This window comes from Ictalurus punctatus, chromosome 5 (assembly GCF_001660625.3).
Source record: "Ictalurus punctatus breed USDA103 chromosome 5, Coco_2.0, whole genome shotgun sequence".
NCBI classification, from domain to species: Eukaryota; Metazoa; Chordata; class Actinopteri; order Siluriformes; family Ictaluridae; genus Ictalurus; species Ictalurus punctatus.
Window position 1 is genome coordinate 32,727,959 of NC_030420.2, and position 10,355 is coordinate 32,738,313.

Genomic DNA, 10,355 nt, shown 5'->3' on the forward strand with positions numbered 1-10,355 from the left:
ATAATAATAATAATAATAAGTCTAAACGAGCAGATTTAGGTCATTTAGGTAAATTCATCACTCCAGGCCTCCATCACCTGTAGAAGCTGATATTTAACCTGCCATGGATCCACACTTGTACTGTTTACTGTATTATTTACCCTGTAGTGCCCAATGCACAATAAGACTTCGTGTGAAGGAACAAGTGGAGTGTATAAAAGCAGAGTGAATATCGGAGTTTGAATATGTTAGATTTAAAAAATAAAACTAAAAGCAGCCTATAAAACTGTGTAGGGCCCCATTTAAAAGTGTGGGATTATTTTAAGACTCTAATTTATTTCCATCATTTACAACAACAACAACCAAAATAAATAAATAAATAAATAAAACACGCTCAGTTATAAAGCTATAAAAGTTGCAGGCGAAGAATCATGTTGCTGCAGTGCGCACTTTAAATTTATCTTCATTTATATCTTCTTTTTTTTTTTTTTTTTTTTTATCAGCCCTGTCCCTAGGGAGAGTACAAAAATGTAACGAAGGGAAAAAAAAAAAACCAGTTTTTAAAATTCCACAACATTTATTTTCTTGTCATTACAACCAAATGACCTATGAACATGACGTTTATTTGGGGGTTTTTTTGTTTTTGTGTTTTTTTTTTGGGGAAGGGGGGGGGTATTTTTTTTTACAACATAACGACATTCTCTTCACAGATTATCTTCAATGTAATAATAAGGGGGGAAACGTATGCACAGTCAGACAGGAGGAGAGGTAATGCGAGTTACATCAACGCCACATCATTAGTTTCTGTCTAAAGACAAAAAAAAATAAAAATAAAATGTAAAATAAAATTTTAAAAATTATATATATATATATATATATATATATATATATATATATATATATATATATATATATATATATATATATATATATATAAACAGCTATACTTGACACTGATACACCGCTGTTCGGGTGAAAACCCCACTGTCTCTGGCAATGTGCTTTTCAAAAAATAATAATAATAATAAAATAAGGAAAAACAAAGAAGAAGTAAACCTGAGTCGATATTTTCGGTCTCTCTACTACTAAACAGTGCTTTCGTTTTTCACAAAACTCACAAAAAATATATATATAAACCATAGCAATATCAATAACAATCTGTAAGCGCGCCGACAGGAAAATCCAGCGTTCACAATGAGATCAAATTAACTGAATGGTTTCCTGTTTAAAAAACAGCTGGACTGGAGATCAAAGGTCAAAGGTTAACCTCGGACTACCTTTTCTTTCTTTCTTTCTTTCTTTCTTTTTTTAAATGCACACGATGTTGTTTTTCTCAATATTGTACATATTTACAGTTCATAAATATAGCGTAATTACTTAAAGTTTTTGTTTGTTTGTTTGTTTGTTTGTTTGTTTACTCTCAGATTTCCACAAGAAAAAGAGAGAATTTTTAGCCTCACAAAAAGTCAGTTCCTACCTTAGCAAAATGTCGAATTTTAAAAAACGGACTGCGCCGTTCTGGGGAAACAACTAGAAATGCTCTCAAAAAAAAAAAAAGAAAAAGAAAAAAAAAAGTTCGTCGTCCTCGTTTTACCGGAGGAAGTCCGCGCACGAGTTGCGTGCGATCGTTTCCGGAGAGAGGTTCAAGTGGTTGGAGGACGGTGGGGTGAGCATGGCTAAGATCTGCGCCTGACCCGCCGGTAACTGCGCGCTGTAGGGCGCCGAAGGAGGCGAGCTGGTCGCACCGATGATGTTGTCTATGGAGAAAGAAGGGCGGCGCGATGTGTTCGTGTCCGTTTTGTGAGGCGCAAGTGCGGGACCGAGCTGCGGGTAGAAGGGCTTCCTTAGATCTGTTCCCAGCAGAGAGGGCGGCACGGTGTGCGGCGACGAGGAGAAGATGGAAGAGGGCACGGCGGGAAGGGGACACGGTGCGCCCTGGAAAGGGAACGTCCCAGCCGGGTGGTGGTGGTGATGGTACGCGTGGAAGTTCTGCAGGGCCAGTCCGTAGCCGCCGGCGCCACCGGCACCAGGGCCGTAACAGCCATAAGGGCCGTATCCAAATCCCGGCAGGAATCCGCCCGCGTCACGGAGAACCACGTCGCTGTTCTGGTGTCTCTTGAAGCGCTTCCGTCTGCGCAGAAAGCTGCCGTTGTCAAACATGTCGGCCGACTCCGGGTCCAGCGTCCAGTAGTTGCCCTTTCCCGGATTACCGGGTTCGCGTGGGATCTTGACGAAGCAGTCGTTGAGCGACAGGTTGTGCCGGATGGAGTTCTGCCACGCTGGGAACTTTTCGCGGTAGTACGGGAACCTGTTGCTGATGAACTCGCAGATCTCGCTCAGAGTCAGCCGTTTCTTCGGGCTCTGCAAGATGGCCATCGTGATTAACGCGATGTACGAATATGGCGGCTTCACTAGCGCGTTTTTCGCCGGTTTGTCCCCTAGTAATGGGTCAGCGCCGGCTCCGGATTCGCCTCGAGCCCCGACGCGGTCTTCATCCGGGCACCCACTGGCGGTGCCCTCCCCGACCTCGTGGGACGACAGAGGGTCGTCGGAGTCATGGTCCAGGTGGAAAACGCGAGGATGGCGCAGATATTTCCCGTCTCTCACGCCGTCGCCGCCGACCACGTCGATGTCCACGTCGTCGGACAGCGCCGGGCTCTCCGACACGTCCGTCCCCAGAGTCATGCTGGGGGGTTCGTGCTGTCCTCCTCTTCCTCCTCCTCCTCTTTGTCCTCTCACTCCTTCCGCGTCCAGGTCTCGTATACGGTCTTCCGTGAGCGCGCACTGCTGAGGTCAGTAATCAGTCCGGACCGGACCCGCGTCTTTCCGTCTTCATTTTTTTTTTTTAAAGAGAATTTGTGTGTTTATGATGACGCACGGAGGCAGCGCGGTGCGCCCCGCACAAGCTCCGGAGTCTAGTACCCCCTCCTCATGCTTCTCAAAAACTATTTATCCCACGGGTCACGTGACCGACGTGTCCGTAACCAAAGTTTACAGCAGAGAGCAGTGAAAAAGGGAGGAGGAAAAGGTGTGTGTGTGTGTGTGTGTGTGTGTGTGTGCGTGTGTGCGTGCGCGTGCGTGTGTGCGCGCGCGTGCGCCGACTTCACCGACTCCCCAAAAGTTAAGTTGTGCTGTAAATTCTTACTTTAAAAATAAAATAAAATAAAATAAAATCTGTTAACTTATTTAAAACGTTACTGCATTAATATGCTTTCACTATTTTAAAAAATATATATATATATATTTATTTAAGCCATTTTAGAATTGTAAAAATGTTTATGATTAAATAAACCATCCTAAGTGATAAACTGATAGTAGTCTAATTTACACGTTAAAAACAAACAAACAAACAAACAAACAAACAAACAAACAACCCGGAGACTCACTCATCGGCTATCGGACATAATTACTGTCATTTTGTAGCATCTGTAGAATCGTGTTTTAGAAGCAGCAGCCTACTGTATAGAACCTTACAATAAAAACGACCTGGCTATAACTTTCATATCTGTAGATTTCACAGAGTAAATAATACATTCGCTAAATTCTTAAACACACATCATTTCAGTTAGCCTATTTAAATAAAGCTGTATATGATGGATTATTTATTCGCACTGTTGTAAACTCACCGTCATTTGAATATAACCTATTACATTTATTTAAATGTATTGAGTCCAGTAACCTTATAGGCCTGATTATTTATTAATTGTCAAATTAGTCATGAATATTCTTGTTCGTTCAGTAGCTGCATGGAAATGCAAAATGAATAAGCTAATGTTACTTATGGAGTGGAAACGATGAAACATCCGCGTCTCCTTAGAGTTATGGAGGTTAATTCATTCCTTTCCAGCTTCTATAGCTCGTCTATATTGAATTTGCATATGTGTAATAATAAGGTATGTAGGACTATAATGAATATATGTAATAATATTCATAATAATAATAATAATAATAATAATAATAATAATAAATTTTTCACTCGTTATAATCTAACAGTTGAATTTACAATTAGTCAGAATATGAATTATGAATATTAATTCATTTAAATTCTTTAAAACCTTTGTTATTTTATCGACTTGTCGCTCGGCGCTTTTCTACACCCGTCACAATTCAAAACATCATCCGTCTGCGTTATTCACATAGCTTTCATACATACCCAACACACACACACGCACACACACACACACGTGTATTCTTCAACCTGCTCCAATCTGTCACATGACTAATAAAAACAAAAAAACATGAATAGACAAGCATGGGCGGTGCCAAAAAAAAATAAACAAATAAACAAACAAATAAATCTTCGTCTTCATTGCATCGCTCTTCTTTAGAACTGCATGCAAAATTTCCCTGTGCATTCAGTTGCGTTTTTCCTCGCGTGACTAATTTTTGGTGCAAAGATGAAAATAGATATAGCAAGAGAAGTAGACCGGAAGTAAAAGAGTGGTTTGGTGCATTTTTATTTTAACATGACTCAGTAACAGGACAACAAAAAAAGGAATAGATCCACACTGATGGAACAGTACGGGCTCAGTAGACACAAGGAAAAAATTCTCACACTGGGGTCATGATTAAATAATCATTCTCACTACAGCACTTTACGTACTTTAAAAGAAGAAGAAGAAGAAGAAGAAGAAGAAGAAGAAGAAGAAGAAGAAGAAGAAACATTTTTGGGATAAACATTACAATATAAATATAATTATTTAAAAAGCATACTAACCACAAGTAGGTCCTACGTAGCTCTCTAGGAAGGGGACAGAAGGGTTACAGCAACTCATAAGTAGTGGATGAAATGGTGTTGCCAGATTTTGTTAAAACCCCTCAAAATTACTTAATTGTTTATTAGGCACATTTGAGCTGATTGATTTTTTTTTTTTATCTTTTTTTTTTTTTAATGAACTCTGATTATATTTTAAATACTGTCCTTTTTTATTTAACATCAATACGTTATTCAATGGTCTGTAAAGTGAAATTACGCTGTGACTTTTGGAAACTAAATATCCCGAGCCCAAGGACAGACTTCTCATTTAAACGCGTAAAGTTAGCGCGATGAGCTACCTCAATGCCAGGACAAACCAGAGCGTGCTCATTTTAAAAAGATGATCCAGATCTTGCATTATATATTCAGATTTGTCTTAATATTAGAACTTTGTTGGTTCTGGTTGCTGTTTCTGACTCCAAATAGTCTTATATACATATATGCATACGTATATATAGGCTATTGCTATTTTCTGACCCATGAAGGTTGTGTGTTTACACGGTGATAACAGCGCCACCCAGCGGCCAACTGGTATTCTTGGGCATGAAAATTGTAGTTTTTTTCGGATTATAATCCAGTTGTTTGGAGTATTTGGTACAATCCTGTTGATCAATTTTGCAGGGAAAACGGTCAATCCAATTAATCAATCAATCAATACGATCTTTTTAAAAAAAAAAAAAAAAAAAAAAAAACTCAGAAAAGGGGGCGTTAACTTTCCTTGTCACCTGTGTGGTATATGCTTATCTTTTGTACCTTGTGATATGTGGACATATTGTACCTTTCAAACAATTTAAGGTATAATAACCTATTAGAGCACAACTTTAAAGTTTTAACTTTACAGAGTAAACACTATTTCTAGGTAAAACATACTGTAGCATATGTTTACATAAAGGTAAAGAAAGGTATGTACACTTTAAGGGCACCACCTCCAGCATCAAGGAATGGTACAGTTTAGTACCATCCAGAAATGATCTTAGTCTCGATTGCCATCTAGTGGACACCAAAGAAACTGCAACAACCAGTGTAGCAGTGTAACTTTGAGACTGACGATTTTCTAAACCCTATTACTGTTGTTATTGCGTAAAGAAATCAATTATAGAATAATTACTCAGACCAACAACTTAATATGTAGTCAATTTTACTCAGTCCGTGTCCATATAATATTAAAACATGTTGCTGATTAATTTGTACAAGATTTATTTAAAATTCTGCAGTATTAAAATGTGTATAACGGATGCCATTAAGAAGTATGCTACAAATAGAGAATGTTTACAACTTGTAATTGTGGCTGAAAGTCAAACCAATGAAATCGTGTCCCGAATAGTTAAACGTCCTTAAAAATGTCTTTCAGTCTGCCATGAGAAAAAAAAAAGTCAATCATGCTACTTCAGAACATGAAATACGTACTTTTCATTCATATGTAAATAGTTAACACAGTGAGGATTTTTTATTTTTTTTTAAATGCTGTATTTGTTTTATTTATGGCAACAACAAAAACTTAGGCAATCTGGAAATTCGAAGAAGTGTCCCAATATATCTGAATTCACCCTACACACCTGTTACCGGAGAGTCCAGATGGTGTCGCACCTTTACTGCCAACATGGTCCTGGTCATCAGCTCTTCATAAAGGGGACAAATTTGTGTTAAGATACACAAATCACAGCTTCCCAACCCTTCTCCTCCTCCTGGAGCTCTTCCTTCCATTACTTTAACCCTGATTGAACACGTCTTATCCAGGTGATGGGTGTACTAAATTAGTTGGATCAGGTGTTAGATTTGGGCTGGGACTTGTATTTTGCAGTTAGGTAGCTCTCTAGGAGCGAGCTCGGTGACAACTGGTGTACATTAATAAAATGAAAGTGTATTACCGACTCTTTCGCATGCATGCATTTCTTTAATGAGCTAGAAGTGACAACTGCGAGTTATTTTTATTTATGTATTTATTTCAACAAAACTGACAAGGGGTTTTATTTACCTGGTCAAGGCTGAACGCTTTTTAACGTAAAGAAATGTCTCATTATAGCCTTTATAGTGAAACCTTTGCCCCTTACAATGTGCTCTAAGCAGTCTAGTAATCATTTGCCGGTTTAATTCATTAGGCTCGTTGATCCTAATCACGATCGTGTTAAACAAAATGTAAAACTAATCTAAAGCAAATATTTTGTTATAACATCAAGCTGAAGAGATCATGTAGGATCTGCCTCATAATGAAGTCTAAATTTATATATATTTATATATATATATATATATATATATATATATATATATATATATATATATATATATATATATAATTTATTTAAACAATAAGAATAAATAAATAATAAAAAATTAAAACCCGCTCTGCTTTCTGTTAGAATTTTTAAATAAAATCTCAAGATACTGAACCAGGTTTATTAGTAGTCTAAACCAAAAGTCTCACTAAAGACAGGATACATTTATGTCCTTAAACTAATTCATTGTGTTAATATCCTATTTTTATTAAATATATCGTCATGGTTCAGTGGTGAAGGCTATCCGTTCAAAGACAGACAGACAGATAGATAGACAGATAGAAGGTTGGACCAGCTGTCAAACCACAGGCTACATGAACAGAAGATTTTTCAACAAAATAACACTGGTAAAGTCAACAGGAAATCTACCAACTGGGAAAGATGGTCCACCAGTTTGGCCAGTTCGGCCTGTGTGCTGGTAGCTGGTCAGACTACTATTGGATTTTTCAGAATTGATGGGTGCGAGTTCAACTCCCATGAGTCACTGCTTGTGCTGAACTCCTTCTCAATCTGCCAAATGAATAAAAATGTAATAATGCAATATATTTGAAGAATACAACGACTAATACATCATTACATTTAAATAATGTTTATGACTTAAATATAATTTTTTTTATTATTATTTCATTTTGGCTTGGCAAGCGAACTCCTACGACTACTACTACTACTACTAATAATAATAATAATAATAATAATAATAATAAGCAACAGGAGAATCTGGAAAAACATCCTCCATAAACACAGCAGAAGAAAAAACACACAAAAGGCTTTAGAAACCCCGTTTATTACTTACAATTTACATCTTATGCGTAAAAATAAAGAAGTAAACAAACGTGTCCACTACTACTCCTCATCCAGTCAAAAATGCAACGCAAATCAGACATAGATCGCATGAGTTTATTAGCTTAGCAAGCTACACACCAACATTATCTAATGTTCAAAATAAAGTGTAGATTTTTAAATTAAAGCCCATGGAAACATTAAGTAGTATACAACCTCTGTATAAATAGACTATTAAAGAAATAGAGACTGACTAGCAAGACTTGCTCATGCTAACTCCCGTTTCCTTGGTGTAGCGTTTTCTGAGAGGATTTTGGTCACTACAGTCAAAAATAAATAATAAGAAGAAGAATATTTTTATTTTGGTTTTTAGAAACGGTGAACTTTTTAATGATTTGAGTTCAGAAAGAAGTTCAGAGGATTAAAGTACAAATCTGACGGCAGCTTTGGTCAGTCAGTAGAGATATGACAGAAATTAGCATACTGCTAATGACATGTATGAGGAAACAGAGTGAACACAATCACACTTTCAGAGAAAAGTGGTACTAAACCGTACCTGTGCTTGTGGCTTGGGGTGGTACCATCAAGGGTACACCTTTTGTACCTTTAGTGTTATATCTTTTACCTGGAAAGGTGGCTGCTTTTAAAGCTTTACGCAACAACAACAACAACAACAACAAAAACCACATAAGTAGGTCTACCTTAATCATTTTAAAGGTACAGTATATCGACATTTCCAAGTCAAAGATAAATATTAAAGGTACAAAAGGTGTACTCTTGAGGAACAAGGAAAAGTATACTTTATTATTATTTAGACTAGTTATAATGTTAAATGTGTTATTTGTTTACAATATGCACTCATCCCCAGATCCCAAATGCATCCAATTTTAGAAAGAAAGAAAAAATGGCCCTAACAATACAGTTATAGCGACACAATTCCATTTAAAAATAACTTTTACAAACATATTTATTCTGTCTTGACGTGTAGGATATGTGGGTCACATGTAGCGCTCGAGCCCGGATGCGAAGTTTGCTTGTCGCGCGTACGAATTGTTGTACGAGTTCAAATTCGTTCCCGTGAGTCCCAGAAGCTGTTCGGTGTACTCGGCGCACGAGCCGGGCCGCGACATACGGCTTCCGGTGCAGTAGCTGCCGGGAGAGAAACCGGGCGGCGTGGCAGAGGTCAGGTGCGGAGGAGAGGCTGAGGATGAGAAGGCAGGCGCCATGGAGCCGCTATTTCGGCTCAGCAAATTCGTGTGGTTGAGAGACTGAGTCTGGAAGCTGGTTGGGTCAGTGGCGGGTAACGCCGAGCAGCTCGCGCTCATCGAGGTCAGATCTCCAGAACCGAGCCCGACGTGAAGTTCGGCTCCGGGGCCGCTGGGAGCGACGGACTGCTGGCTGATGATGTTGTCGATGCTGAACATCCGGCCTTGTCCTTGAAGTTGCGCGTGAGCGACCCCCGCCGACGGCTGATAGGGATGCAGCACGGCCCCGTGAGGAGAGCCGGGTAACGGAGAGCCGCTGTAGCCCGAGGTCACGGACGGGTACAAGGCGTTGGGATACGGCTGCCGCGACGCGGGGCTCGGGGTGAACGCGAACGCGCCCGCGCTCTGAGCGTACGCTGGATACGTGGTGACGTCCGAGCGCTTAAAGCGCTTCCTCCTGCGCAGAAAGCTGCCGTTGTCGAACATGTCCTCAGCGGCGGGGTCGAGCGTCCAGTAGTTGCCCTTGCCGGGCCTCCCGGGCTCCCGTGGGATCTTCACGAAGCAGTCGTTGAGCGTCAGGTTGTGCCGGATGGAGTTCTGCCACTTGCGCGAGTTCTCGCGGTAGAACGGAAAGCGCTCCGTGATGAAGCGGTAAATGCCCCCCAGCGTGAGCTTCCTCTCCGGTGAGTTGGCGATGGCCATGGCAATGAGTGCGATGTAGCTGTACGGAGGTTTCCCGCGCTGCACGGGCCTCTTCCTCCGCCGGCTGCCGGCAGGTTGACCAGCCGAAACCACTTCCTCCAGCTCGGCCCGGGGGCTGCCTTCTCGCGGTTCCGGTTTCACAGGAACAGCGTCCTTAGCGCCTGATTGATGATGAAGATGCAGATGTTGATGGATCAGTGACGGTGAGTCCAAGCTCACCTGCGGAGACACAGCTGCCGCCGCCGCCGGGCTCGTGGACTGCGACTCCGCCGGAGACATGCTGCACGAGAAGTAGGAGAAACTGGCCAGATTCATAAAAGAGGTGTTTTATAATGCAGGTTTTAAAATGAGTTGCCCTCTATACTGCTTCTGCCCTCTCTCTCTCTCTCTCTCTCTCTCTCTCTCTCTCTCTCTCTCTCTCTCTGTCTCTCTCTCTGTGCGCGTGTGTCGGTGTTTTGTTTCGCCAGGTGTGTGACTTTATAAGGTGGGCGGAGTGACGTCAGGAACTGTCCAGCGCACGAGCGACACCTCTCTCCAGTGGCATCGGGATGTGTTGGTATTCATCCTGATTTTTTTTTTTTTTTTTTTTAGTGGTTCATTAATCTATTTATAGATTTATTACATTCGGTTTCCTTTGTCACCGTGCATGCCTGACATCCA

General features: G+C 40.5%; 2 protein-coding genes across 2 annotated transcripts; both read right to left on the reverse strand.

The window, feature by feature from the left end:
• Positions 1 to 915: 915 nt before the first annotated feature.
• Positions 916 to 3,012, reverse strand: foxd2 (forkhead box D2). Its single transcript, XM_017467176.3, has one exon. The coding sequence runs from the start codon at positions 2,662 to 2,664 to the stop codon at positions 1,570 to 1,572; it is 1,095 nt and encodes a 364-aa protein (XP_017322665.1). The 5' UTR covers positions 2,665 to 3,012; the 3' UTR covers positions 916 to 1,569.
• A 4,851-nt stretch (positions 3,013 to 7,863) lies between these two features.
• Positions 7,864 to 10,355, reverse strand: foxe3 (forkhead box E3). The gene has a single exon (XM_017467394.3). The coding sequence runs from the start codon at positions 10,008 to 10,010 to the stop codon at positions 8,787 to 8,789; it is 1,224 nt and encodes a 407-aa protein (XP_017322883.1). The 5' UTR covers positions 10,011 to 10,355; the 3' UTR covers positions 7,864 to 8,786.

Coding starts and splice junctions, on each gene's coding strand:
- foxe3 (XM_017467394.3), bottom strand. CDS start 10,010: ATGAATCTGGCCAGTTTCTCCTACTTCTCGTGCAGCATGTCTCCGGCG.
- foxd2 (XM_017467176.3), bottom strand. CDS start 2,664: ATGACTCTGGGGACGGACGTGTCGGAGAGCCCGGCGCTGTCCGACGAC.